Source organism: Populus euphratica, unplaced genomic scaffold (assembly GCF_000495115.2).
Source record: "Populus euphratica unplaced genomic scaffold, PopEup_1.0 scaffold9.1, whole genome shotgun sequence".
Lineage (NCBI taxonomy): Eukaryota > Viridiplantae > Streptophyta > Magnoliopsida > Malpighiales > Salicaceae > Populus > Populus euphratica.
This window is the reverse complement of record NW_011499857.1, coordinates 1,465,030-1,478,941: the sequence shown is the minus strand read 5'-3', so window position 1 is coordinate 1,478,941 and position 13,912 is coordinate 1,465,030. Positions and strand designations below refer to the sequence as shown.

The following is a 13,912-nucleotide window of genomic DNA, read 5'->3' as shown; positions in this document are numbered from 1 at the left end:
GATTGAGTTTAGGGTTTTTTCATGTGCAGGTGTGTGGAGGGAGGGAAGATTTGAGAGAAAAAGAAAGGGATTTTTGAAACTAGTGTATGGGTTCTGGGACTTCTGCTCCTCGGGTTCATTATTGTGCGGTTGCGTGCGTTTAATGCACTTGATTTTGCATAAATGAAGAATTCGAGGGTACTTGAATCTCGTGGCAAGAAAAGGCTGGGATTTTGTGTGTGGATTATGAGACTGTTGCTAAACATGGCTTCACTGTCCGCGCTATTGATCTTGAATTCCACGCACACATAGAAAAAGTTCCAGACCCACCACCAATATCAAATCCAATTCTAATTCCTCCACCCGCTCAATTTCTTTTTACTCAAGCACTCAAATTTCCTGCAACCGAGACCACTCCAAGTTAAAATCTATTCACTAACAGGTTTCCAAAGTGAAACACAAAAACGATAAGGCTCCACTTTTGGAACAGACTTTGCAAGGCATCTTCTTCTGGGCAGAGGCTCTCATCCACGTAAAATCAACCTCAGGCTAAGGCTCCAATCATCAGGACAAGGCCCACAAACCTTGCAAGCCATATACTAAGACAACTAGTCTGCAAATTTATCACAAGAATGACCCATTGAAGCCACCATTTCAGTGATCTCAGCTCTTGAATCTTTACCAGGAGGGAGTCAATGGCGCTGCAAAAATAATTTGAGCTCACTTGCAATATCGGGCCTTGAAATACCAATAGCTCCGCGACTATGGGCAAATAAAACCCCTGCCTCACACCCGCGCGTAATTTTCTCCAGTATGCTGATATTCACCACTGATAGTACCAGACGTGGAAGGTTACACTATTCATTTGCATCTTTTTAAGAAAAATGCGAGTAAATCCATTAGTAAATGGTGACTGTTGGAGATTGACGATGGTGGCTGCTGAGGGGTCAAATACAAGGGAAGGTGGCTGCCAGTCTTGGTGTTTAGGATAAGAAGATGGGTGGACAGTTTTGTAATTTTAATACGCTTAGGGGTTTTTTAATTATTAAATAAAAAACAATAATAAATTTATATATAATCAAGGAATTTCTATTGATTTTTTTTTTTTAAATCGTAAGGTTTAAAATGCAAAGTATAACTTTTTAAAATCCGATAAGTATAATTTTAAATTTACAGGATGTTTGCGGTAAATTTCTCTAAATAAAATTACACGTGACGCTACCCAAAGGTCCCAAACTGATTCCCTCCTCTAGAACCAAAAACATTTCCCGCCCTGTGTTCCCGCCAAAATGAAAAAAGGAAAAAGAAAATAAATACAAAGCACAGAAACGGAAGCGGAAGCGGAGACAAAAAAATCGATCGCTAACTGATCGAAAATGGAGAAGACGAACGCAGCACCGACTGGTTGTTACAAGTGTGGACGTCCAGGCCACTGGTCCCGTGACTGCCCTGATTCAAACCCTATCCCTAACCCTAGCTCCAATCCCCATTCTCCCGGATCTTTCCCTTCTAATAACAATAGCAGCAGCAAAAACAGTAATTATTACAGCGGTAGCAACTCAAAACCGGAAAAAGCAACAGAGAAGCCGAAGAAAGTGCCAAGAAGTAGGCCAAAGCTCACACCCGAGCTTCTACTCGGGGAAGATAATGGGCTTGGCTTCATTCTTCGCCACTTTCCTCGCAACTTCAAGTATCATGGCCGCGGGCACGAGGTACCATTTTCGATTTTAGCAATTTTGATCATTTTCAAGCAAGCATCAATTAAATATTTTATTTTCATATTTTCTACCCTTTTCCTTTAGTTGTCTGATGGTTATTTAACTTCATTCTCGATTTTATTTTATTCAAGTTCAATTATTTTTGTTCTGTTTTGTAGGTCAGTGATCTGGGAAACTTGATCGGTTTATACAGTGAATGGCACTCTCATTTGCTCCCTTATTATTCATTTGATCAATTTGTACATAAGGTGGAGCAAGTTGCCGCTACGAAACGTGCAAAGGTAAGAAAGTGTTTTTTGGAAAAATAGATTCAGCCCAAAATGGTTATTTTAGACCATAGCAGATGATTTACTTAAGCTTATTAACATGTAGATACTGAATATGGGTATCGTGACAACACACACACATCATTGTTTTTCAAAGAAAAAATGAATGCCATTTACCATAAGTTTAATCATTGTAAATGTAAAGTGAATGCCCATGCTTAACGCAGATCATATCATAAACAATGTAAGAAATTTGACATTGTTGCAAGTATGACTTGATATGCACTAGATGTTTTTTGTGGGACTGTAGCTTTATAAAAGCTACCAGAGGGTGTTCTTTTAGTAAACCCCCTCTGAAATAAATAAATAAAATTACATGCTTGAATAAATGAACAAAAAAGTTGAGTTTATCGTGTGGTTCTTCCTTAATTAAGATGAATTTGAGGCGGGATCTGATCTTACAATTATAGCCAAATTAGCTTATTAGGAGATCCTGTATTTCTGATGATTTGCTTAAGGACCTTTTCTGGAAGGTGTTGGGCAACGGAACATACCAAGCACGAATATATATGCACACAGACAACTTCCATGAATCTTCTCGTATTAATTTTTTGCACTATTTTGAGCAGATGTGTGTTCGAGAATTGAGAGAGAGAGTTGCCAGTGGAGGGGATCCAACAAAGTTGCGTGAATCCTTAACTGAACATGTCAGTGCAAATGTTGAGCATGGTATGCTGGCTGTCTTGCTGTTACCGATTTTGCATATTTATTGGGTTTTTTCCTTGAACCGAAACATACTCTGTATACCTTTGAAGGGACATGATTTATTCTGTGGTTATTATGGTCCCTTAGAAATGGATAACAGCATAGGTGACTGTGTAACCATTCATCCAATAAAAAAATGTAAATGAAAAGAAAAAATTAAGTTTCTTGTTGGCTTTTAGAGTTTTTATGGGTAAAGTTGCAATTTTGTTATGTTAGACTTGCCTAACTTCCCTCTGTCATTGGTCTTTAGAAATTTCTTGATATAACTCACAACATTGCAACATTCTCCATGCCACGTTACCAATTTTCCTGTTCCACATGTAAGGAAAAAGCAATCGGCACTATGTTCTAGAGCATTCTGGCAGAAATGGCCCTCTCAACCAGCTAGACTACCTTTGGGTGCCGATTGCTAGAGCCAAAAAAAAAAAAAAAACAGAGCTGCTATCTGATAATGCTCCCTTTGAAATGGGTTTTTGAGAGAATTGGGTTTTTGAGAGAATTTAGTGACAGTCCTGTTGTTTAATATCAGTGCATGAAGGGATTCCTCTCAAGAGTGAAATCTGTCTTATGTTTGGATGCTTGATAGCTTGATACTTTCCCATATAATCAAGTCATTTAACGTTACCTATCATGCTGCCAGTTGAAGGGTTGCTGTTATGCTCTAGAGATGCATTTCATTTTTTTTTCTATCAAGTAAGGACATCGTGCCTAATTTTCTCTTTGAGGCTATAAACAGAACAGTTTATTGGCTTGATAGTTCCTTATTGACCTTGAGATCTGACTTATATTCTTTGCTCAACATTTTGGCAAGAAATAGTTCATAAAACCCGCACCTGTTTGACACTTGACTGAGCTCAAGCATCTGATTAAGTACTGCTGCCAACATAAGATGCTTTTGTTTTTATACCTTAGTGCGGTTCTCATGTCCTTGTTGAATTCTGTTAGATCTGTCTACACTAGTGCGGTTCTCATGTCCTTGTTGAATTCTGTTAGATCTATCTACACCTGATGAAGGCTTGAACTCTGAGGTAACTCATAATGAGGAAGATCCACTTTCAAAGAACCACGATGTGGATGTTTTACCAGAAGACATGCTTCATGAGGTTTATGATAGGGCTACTGAAGTAAGTGCTATTTCATTCAAAGTTCTTCCAAGGTTATTTATTTCCTCACATCTGTGGTTCTCTTTGTTTGTCAGAATTTGTCAGAAAAGAGGAACTTGTGCAATTGATATTTCATTTAGTGGATATAATCAAATATATAATTCTAATGTTTTTTTTTGTTCTCTAAATTTATTAATTTTAATGCTAACTATTATTTTTGGTAATCGCCTATGGATAACATTAATTGAAAGATTTGCCATGAGATCCTGATTTGTTCCTTGTTTTAAATGACATAGCTTGGTGGTGATTTAGAACAAAGAGGAAAGGAAGATAAGACTGAAATTCACCATGGTTTTTTGAATTCACTAGAAAAAGGAATCACCTTAAAACATGAGGAAATCCATATCATGATCCATGCTTCTGTTTCTCTTGGGTGTCTTTGCGGGTGGATTTCCATTTTGTAGATTCTTTTGCTAGGCTGGATTTATTGCAAAAACAAAGAGGATTAAAGAGGGTTATGGTATTTCTGAACTTGGTCTCTGTTTCACTCGAGCTCCTAAGAACTTAGGTGTCTGTTTTACCAGTCAGATTCTCCATTCTATCTTGCTCGGTCTTGGTGGTGCATGTATATTTCTTCAATCCAAGAGCCAACAAAATCATTTGTTTAAGTTTAAGAACTATGGCTGCCAACTCATATAAACTTTGATTAAGAGTCCTGAAGTGGATTGTTGTTTCCTAAGGTGGTATGTTATCAATGGTCTCGGCTTAAAAAGAATGAGGAGAATGTATGAAATATGGCTATATTTAATAATGTATGATGGTCATTTTAACTACAGGAACCAACTCAGACCTTGGACAGGAGGGACATGGAATTACCAAATGAAATTAATGGAGCTAGCTGCTCCAATGAAGTTTCGATCTCAGAAGAACAGAAAGCTCGCATGGAAGCTAACAGGTTGAGGGCACTAGAAAGAGCTGCAGCTCGGGCTCAGTCATAGCAGTCAAGCTGTTTATTTGGTTCGTCTTACGCATTTAAAGATTATGGGCTGTTTTATAGTATTGTTAATTGTTTACAATCAAGGATGATGGCTTTGTTTACTGCTATGCCTAAAAAGAGTCGTGTTTCTCACAAATGATGACAGGGTGCATTTTTCATTGAAGTAATCGTCTGAAAAGCATCTTTGTATATATCACTGCTGTCGTGATATTGCTGGGTTAGTAATTAATATCTTATTTGTTTCTATGTTTTAAAAAAATTTAAATATTTTTTATTTGATTTAAATTATTTAAAAAATAAAAAAATTATTTTAATATATTTATAAATAAAAATTACTTAAAAATGAACAATAACTATACTTTGAAATAACTATACCCGAGGGGTAAAAACAGACGAGAGACCTTCGGAACAACTAGACCAGGTAAGTGGCACAACGGTTAGGGTTACGAGATAAATGATGCAGTTTTGACACCGAACGAGACAAAACACGGTAAGAGGAAACGTGGACTTCATGTGATTGAGATCCCTCTCTAGATAGCTCTTTGTTTTTTTTTAATAACTAATTGCTTGATTAATGGGCTGCACCAACATGGTTCTCTGATTAGCGAACGCAAGTGATCAGTGCTATTTTCCAAAAAAAAAAGAAAAAAAAAAAAAGAAACATTGTCATGTTTTACAAGTCTGTCGTTACTCTTCACCATTTTTTAGACTCGCAGAGAATAATTTAGTCATGTATCCTTAAATCAAAGTGGGAGCATTTTCAATTTATGGAAGTACCTTCATCGTACCAATTTATGATTGAATTTTAAAATATTTCTTAATAACAGAATTAATTGCATCCAGACATGACACTTCTATAAAAATAACGAACACCATAATCCCAGCCTAAAAATGTCGTGAGTTGTGTGGTGTCGTTTTCGTCTTTTGTTTAAATTCTCTCTTTTTTTTAAATATAAAAACTTAGTTTATTTTCCTTTCAAAAAACAGCCACAGGTCAAAAAATAGCAATAAGTTTTGAAAAAAAAGAAAAGGAAAAGTGATTTCAAGTTTTCAAACTAGTTTTTAATACTTTTGTCATATGTTTTAAGAGCCAAGCTGGTTAAAGAGCTAGGAAATTGACATTAAGGGTTCAGGTCTGGACATGGATCGTGATGTCCATGATTTGGTCTAGGACTAATGCTAGGGTTTTGACCAGAATAGGATTTGAGAATGAGCTGTGGCTCAGTTTAGGAATTGATCTGAGATGTTCGGGGTTCAAGCTAGGATGAGGTCCGGGCTCATCTAGAACTAGGCCTTACAGTTTAAGACAAGATCGAGTTCAGGGCTCGGAGGTTCTAGTCGAGAGGGGTTCTGATGTGTTCAAAATTCAAGATGGGACCGTATACAGGGGTCTAGGGTTCAAGTTAAGACAGAGGTTCTTAGGATTGAGACGAGGGTGGCTTTAGGGCGTTCGAGGAGCCTTGGATTTTGGTTTGGTGCGCTTGAGTTTTAGACTGAGTTTGGTTGGGTTCATGTCAGGATGTTTGATCAGAACCTGGTCCAGGGCGCTTGAGGTGTCATTTGAGACCAAGTTCAAAGCTATTAGAGTTTAGACTCAAAACTTAGGTGGCTCAAACATGGCTCTAATTCTGGCCCCACCCCAATATAGTCTAAATCATGGTTAAACTTAGAGGTTGGTCTCGGATATCAAATTACAACAAAATGTATTTGTTTTAAAAAATAATAATAAAAAACTAGAAAACAGATAAGTTTTAAAATATTTAAAACCCAAAAAAAAAAACTGAAAAAGAAATAATGTTTTTTAAAAATGATACTAAATCGCTTCTCGTATTAAATGAATTTTCTCTTGACCAGCAGAAGTTACTGTTTCCATAACAATAGCATAGCATATAGAGCGAAGAAGGAAGGAAGGAATGAATTCAAAGGACCCGTTCAGCATGGTTGCGCGATCAACGTCTTCGGCCTAGATATCAGGCAACATCGTCGGGACTGTCCACCCTAGCAAATCGTAATCTTGGTCCCAAATCATCCATCACCTTGGTTGTCAAATAAAATTCCACATGACAGCTTGCAATTAAAAAGACTTGATATGCTAGGTTGCTCTCCCATTCATCCACGCAATTAAGCCCATGTTCTGTTCGGAAATGTGATTATGATTGATTTTTAAAATATATTTTTGTTTGAAATAATAATTTTAAAGCATAATCGTGCTCAAAAAATAGAAGAAGAAGAAAAACTGTTGCTACCACTAGCAAACTATCATATTGGGATTGCACAAGCAAACCAAGACACAAAAGCCATAACGCGAACTCGGCTACGTAATGCCACCCACTTGACTCCCATTTAATGCTGCCACATTTCTTGCTAGCTCCGAATTTATCAGTCTACAAAGCATCTCTCCATCCTTTTGCCTGCCTTCAATTCCCTCACCAATTTCTCGAGACTCTTAACTGTACGCATAGTGAAATATAAGGTTGTTCCTTTTCTCTTCTACTCAGCTGGCCTGCCGCTCCCATTTACACATCCACACGTACGTACATACACTCACTCTTGAATTATTACCACCAGACCACACCACACCATTTACTTTTTTGTGGAGTTGTTATAATTAATAAGAACAGGCTACAAGATATACAGGTAGATCTATAAGCCATCTGAGGGAGAGGGTTGGGCTTTCTTAGCTTTGTATCCTTCTCATTCATTCATTCGTAATTTCGTGTTTTATTGATTTCCCAGCTGCTTCATCTTCATCACCTACTACAAGAAAAAAGAGAGAAAGAAAAAAGAAAAAGAAAAGTCTTTATTTCTTTCACTTGTAACACACTTCTCTGGTTGCACTAGTACTGCTTGGTTTGATTCTTGAGGCAAAGCAAGCAAATGGGGCGGTTGCTTATTGAACTGGGTTTTGCATTTCGATGCTGATTCACTGAAGTTTAGGTGGAAGAGGAGCTGAGGGAGTTCACGTTGGATCTCATCACCTCAAAGTTTCAACATTTTTTTTAAAATAACGGGGTTATGGGTTTTGAGCAGCCCAATAAATTGAACAGAAAAGGAATAAAGATAAAAATAGATGCATTATTGTAATTTTCCTCTGTTCAATAATCCCTTTTGGGAATTATATTATTCATAGTTCCAGAAATCAGAGAGGAAAGGAAGATTTACTATTTTCTAGTCTGCAAGTTCTGAGTTCAGCTCACGTGAAGGCTAAGCTGTTGTGTCCGTGAGTTTTGCAAGCAGTTCAAAGCAAAGAGTTGGAGAAACGATGTCAAATGGTCAGTCCCTGTGTCTTACTTTGATTGAACCTCAGACTTAAATTCACCAATGAGGCGTTATATGGGCTTAAATCCCCATCTGAGTGAGTAGACGAGCTTCCATTTCTGCCTGCCTGCATGTATCTGCTTCAAAAATTTGTTTCAAAGCTGTCTGTCTAACTGTTTTAATGCAGTCAACGGAAAATGAAAACTTCTTGGCGCATCTTCGTCGGTGAAGATGGTTTTTCAAGCTAGAGTCTTCTGGTGATATGCAGATCTTGAAGATTTGTTGTTTTAAAAGTGATTTGTGTTGTGGTATTTCCAACTAAGAAGCGCCAAAAACAGGACTTGAAAGTGATTTTGGCCTTCTGGGTCTTTGGAAAGATTTTGCTACTAGGACTACTACAAGGCAAGCACATCAAAGATTCGGTGTTTCTGTAGGTTTTAATATCCTTCAGCTGTTTTTGGAAACAAGAACAAAAAAAATTAACCCTCCATTCTATTTTAGAGTCGACTTTCAGAAAAAAAAACATTCAATTCAAGGATTAAGATGGAACCTCTAGTTTCAAGGCACCCTCTTCTCTTCTCATTGTTATACTTCACTGTTGTTTCTCTTCTTTGTCCAGTTAGATCAGGCGATGCTGAGGCCCTGTTAACCCTCAAATCAGCCATTGATCCTTTAAAATCCCTCCCATGGCAACATGGAACCAATGTGTGCAAATGGCAAGGTGTCAAAGAATGCAAGAATGGAAGGGTCACAAAGCTTGTTGTAGAGTACCAAAACCTGAGTGGTCCTCTGGAAGCCAAAATCTTGAATCAACTAGACCAACTTCGAGTCTTGAGTTTCAAAGGGAACTCACTTTCAGGCCAAATCCCAAATCTTTCTGGCCTTGTCAATCTCAAATCTCTCTTCCTTGACAGCAACAACTTCTCCGGTGAATTCCCAGATTCCATTACAGGCCTACACCGTTTAAAAGTCATAGTGTTAGCTCGAAACCAAATCTCTGGTCCAATCCCAGTGTCAATCCTCAACCTCAGTCGTTTGTATGCTCTTTACTTAGAAGATAATAACTTCACTGGAGCAATTCCTCCTTTGAACCAAACCAGTCTAAGATTCTTCAATGTGTCTAACAATAAACTCTCTGGTCAAATTCCCGTGACCCCACCATTGATTAGGTTCAATACACCCTCTTTCATTGGTAATCTCAATCTTTGTGGTGTACAGATTCAGAACCCTTGCAACGATCTAAATTTCGGACCATCTTTAAGTCCAACCTATCCATCTTCAAAACCAACGTCCAAACGTAGCAAGACAATCAAGATTGTAGCAGCAACTGCTGGTGGGTTTGTGTTTCTTATAACTTGTCTGCTTTTGGTATGCTGTTTTTGTTTCAAGAATGGCAACAAGAAAGAAGGGCCATCAATGGTAGAAGAGAGAAACAAAGGGGTTGTCGGGGTTGAGAGGGGAGGAGAAGCATCAGGAGGTGTAGGTGGTATGGATGGTAATAATGGTGGAAGACAAGGGGGGTTTTCGTGGGAGAGTGAGGGTTTAGGGAGTTTGGTGTTCTTGGGTGCAGGGGATCAGCAGATGAGCTACAGCTTGGAGGATTTATTGAAGGCGTCAGCGGAGACTTTGGGGAGGGGTACTATAGGGAGTACCTACAAAGCTGTGATGGAGTCTGGGTTCATCGTGACCGTCAAAAGGTTAAAAGATGCAAGATATCCTAGGCTCGAGGAGTTTAGGAGACACATGGACTTACTTGGTAGGCTCAGGCATCCCAGCTTAGTCCCACTTAGAGCTTATTTCCAGGCCAAGGAGGAAAGGCTAATTGTATATGATTATTTCCCCAACGGCAGTCTCTTTTCTCTCCTCCACGGTATGTCGCTTAAATCACTCTTCGTTTATTTTCCAATTAATTAGTTTAAATCAGTAATGGTTATTTCTCTGATTTGATCAATTATTTCACTCCTCTTTCCTTTGGTTCTTCCTCTGTGTTTTGCTTCTAGTTGCCTGATAATAGCTATATTTAACGGTCCCATCTGTTGAATGTTAAACAAGTTGTGGCTGGAATAAATGGTTTTTTGATTTGAGGTTTGAATGTGACAAGTAATGATTGTTTTTCAGGTATTTTTTATTTAAAAAATATTACAACAATGTATTTTTATTATTATTCAAAAACACTTTTTAGACGTAAAAGAAAATTAAATTTAGGCATCCATTCTTAGCCTTCCATGCATTGCTCATCAATTATATTCACATACATAAGAAGAGGGTGAGATGAATGCCAACAGCAAAATGGGGTAGCATGTTCCCCTCCCTCGATTCAAATCATGTCATGTGCTGTGCTTTTCTCACCTGCCACATTTTCCATTCTTGGCTTGGCCCTCGATTTTTTTGGTCATAGATAGATTGTGTTTATAATTTCTAAGGTCGAGTAAAGACACAGTGCCACCAAGGAGGAGCTCTATTCTACTGTATTTAATGGAGTCAGATACTCTGTAGGAGGTCAAGGAAATTAAACAAGAATAAAAATGTAGACTGGCACACGTGGCTCATCTAAACATCTCAACCGTCAGATCTCCTCCCCTGCAGCTATGGCCCTCGTTTGTGTACTCTCTGTCTCCCTGGAAAGTTGCCAGGAAAATGAGCTGGTGGGGCGAGCTGCCATTCATTGAAAACCGACGAAGAAAGAGGGAGACAACACAACAAAAGAAATTATAGAGAAAAAAGACAAGGCTAATATACTTTTCCAGTATTGCTATTCATCTGATTAGTCATTACTAACTTAAAAATGAACATGTTTATATTATTTTAAATAATTTTAATATATTGATGGTAAAAATAAATTTTAAAAATAAAAAAATAACATTTTATTATATTTTTTTAGAAAACAGCTCTATTATAAGAACGAAGGTGAGAAAATCTAACGGGGATGGCCTGATGGGGTCTGGTCTTTGAAAATATTAATGCTGTAGTTGATAAATCAAAAACAATAGCAGCTAACAATGATAATGGAGTAGTATCTTTTTATCATTTTTCTAGAGATTTAGGTAAATGAGGACAGTTTTTTTTTTTTTTTTCAACAATAAGAAACTCAATCTCGAAAAAGTTTACGCTTTAAAATATACAACATACTCTGATACCTGCATGTGCCGAATGTGTCTGTTGACTCCAGCTTGCCTTTTGTTTTGTTGTGTTCTTGCATGGTTATGGTGTCCAGTTTTATATTTTTCTGCAGTTAAATTGGTTGTGGAATGTGGAAGCCACCAACATACACACACGCACACGTACTCCCTCTCCTTCAAGAGAGTACCGCTAAGCTAAATATACCCACTGTTCATGTTACATTGTTAGCTAATACTTGTTTTTATAGATTGTGATAATGCCATTTCCCGACAGTTCTTTCGTCAGAGAATTATAAAGAAAAACATATTTGAATTTATTTATTTTTGGTCAAAAAGTCTTTAAATTATGTTCCTAAATCCTGAAGTTAATATGAATGAAGAACCGCACATTGTAATGTTTAAGTAATGCAGTCATTGAACAGATTTATGACCAATTAGAAAGAAAGAGAAGGTTTACCAAGGAAAGGAAACTTGGCTTCTGAAGTTCACAGGAAAATGTAAAATTGCTTCTCTATTAAGAATAATTTTTCACTAAAAACTTTGTCACCTCTTGTTCTGCTGTTTGCAGACGTGAGAAATTGGGGGAAAGGCTAGTTGTTCTCCGCAAGGCCTTACATTCTCCACAGAATAGTTGATGAAACAGTTTAACTTTGCAATTCAGATGCATGTAGTGGTCAATTTTCCTTGCCATCAAGTTTGTTATTTTTGTTTCATGAGTTGCATTATGTCGAACCCTTGAGAGTTATCCCTTTAATCCAGTGCTTTGAAACTGTCTTGTATTTTGCTCAAGAGCCTATCAGCAATGAGCGGGTACGAGTTCTCTGGTTGAGAGGATTATTGACTTGAACATCATCTTGGTGAGCAGAGCAGTAAATCGGCAACCATGACCTCTTTATCTTGTGTTTAAACTGATTTTAATGATTCGAGACTCAAATAGTTTCGCTTGAATTTGTATTGTTCTTATCTCATCCCGTGACGTGTTTGCTTCCTTTCCTTTCTTGCTAACCCCAGTAATTGTTGACTCACAAACTAGTATGCTTTTGAAATTGCTGCTTGGATGCACATTTGGTCTTGGAAGGTTGACATTATGAGTATTGACTGGATTTGAGAACTGAAAATATTTATAATGCTAACAAATTAGTCGCAACCAAATGTTAAAAGGTTTAAGTAGTATTTTATTGGACTGGAAGCAACTGTCATTCCGAATCAACCTGGAACATTCATCAATAAAATGCCTCTTATGTTTCCCTGCAATAAACTTTCTGCATAAAAAATTAAAAATCACGAGTTTCTTTCCTTGTAATGTCAATCCATAAATAGTGGTCTCAGCTCATAGAAACTCTAATGCAAAGTTATCATCTGCATTTCCTGTTGTATTAGGAGAATTCTTTTAGTATCCTGCATTAACATTTTCTGAATTCTTTTACAGGAACTAGAACTTCAGGTGGTGGGAAGCCACTTCACTGGACTTCGTGTCTCAAAATAGCTGAGGACTTGGCAACTGGACTGCTCTATATCCACCAGAACCCTGGGTTAACCCATGGGAATTTGAAATCCTCCAATGTCCTCTTAGGCCCTGAATTTGAGTCCTGCCTTACTGACTATGGTCTGACCATGTTCCAAAATCCAGACTCACTGGAGGAACCCAGTGCCACTTCTCTGTTCTACCGAGCCCCCGAGATCCGAGACGTACGAAAACCATCCACCCAACCAGCTGATGTATACAGCTTTGGCGTACTCCTATTGGAACTTCTTACTGGCAAGACTCCCTTCCAGGACCTTGTTCAAGAGCATGGTCCAGATATTCCTAGGTGGGTTCGATCAGTACGTGAGGAAGAGACTGAGTCCGGAGATGACCCTGCCTCGGGTAATGAGGCAGCAGAGGAGAAACTCCAGGCTCTTGTAAACATTGCAATGGCCTGTGTCTCACTCACACCAGATAACCGGCCGTCAATGAGGGATGTCTTGAGGATGATCAGAGATGCAAGGGCAGAGGCTCGAGTTTCATCTAATAGCAGTGACCATTCACCTGGAAGATGGTCAGACACCGTTCAGAGCTTGCCTAGAGAAGAACATTTGAGCATTTGAGCGGTTAGTAAACATGGCGGCTTCATTTTGGAAAAACATGTATTCTTGAATCTTCAACTAGGCATTTGTAGAGTACAATCTTGTAAAGTTTCCCGTCTTCAATATTTGGTTTAGTTAGCTTGCGGCCATAGAAGTTCTTAAGTTACATAATGTGCTCTTTGACATTTGTTGAAGGGGTTGTTGAGGATGGTGATAGGATAGTAACTGTCCTGTTCAGCTGGGCAGATTTTATTACCAATGTTTTCTATTCCCATGGTCATGAAAGGTTGTATTTTGAAGAGCGATTACTTCACTTTGACGATAGATACTGTTTGGTTACCACCTAATTCTTTCTTGAATGGAATCACAATTCACTCCATCTTTTGTTGTTCTTCATTGCATTGCTTCCTTCTATACATTCAAAGGATTTATGGAGGAATACATGGAGAAAAAGAATACATTTGGCAATTCATGGTGGGCTGGTCATCAAAATGGAAAGGCTCACGTTGTGGGATTCATGGTGGGCTGCCGGGCTTTCTGGTGGATCGTGTAATCACCCTAGCGATCCTTTTGTGAAATAACCATACTACCCCTACCTGCACGGTCAAATTGGCAAGCCTTCATGGGAGTTTTTGTTTTT

The 13,912-nt window shown here is 38.2% G+C and overlaps 2 protein-coding genes and 1 long non-coding RNA gene across 3 annotated transcripts; 2 read left to right on the top strand and 1 right to left on the bottom strand.

The window, feature by feature from the left end:
* Positions 1-1,214: 1,214 nt before the first annotated feature.
* On the top strand, positions 1,215-5,036 carry LOC105123670 (zinc knuckle (CCHC-type) family protein). Its single transcript, XM_011023362.1, has 5 exons — positions 1,215-1,691; positions 1,856-1,978; positions 2,593-2,692; positions 3,722-3,852; positions 4,668-5,036. The coding sequence occupies exons 1-5, from the start codon at positions 1,356-1,358 to the stop codon at positions 4,827-4,829; spliced, it is 852 nt and encodes a 283-aa protein (XP_011021664.1). The 5' UTR covers positions 1,215-1,355; the 3' UTR covers positions 4,830-5,036.
* Positions 5,037-7,631: 2,595 nt separating this feature from the next.
* Positions 7,632-8,350, bottom strand: LOC105123667 (uncharacterized). The gene is made up of 2 exons (XR_841916.1): positions 8,279-8,350; positions 7,632-8,179 (listed from the first exon to the last, which is right to left on the bottom strand). It is a non-coding gene; the product is annotated as an uncharacterized LOC105123667 (long non-coding RNA).
* LOC105123668 (inactive leucine-rich repeat receptor-like serine/threonine-protein kinase At1g60630) lies at positions 8,177-13,651 on the top strand. The gene is made up of 2 exons (XM_011023361.1): positions 8,177-9,956; positions 12,635-13,651. Exons 1-2 carry the CDS (start codon positions 8,630-8,632, stop codon positions 13,291-13,293), a joined length of 1,986 nt encoding a protein of 661 aa, XP_011021663.1. The 5' UTR covers positions 8,177-8,629; the 3' UTR covers positions 13,294-13,651.
* Positions 13,652-13,912: the final 261 nt, after the last annotated feature.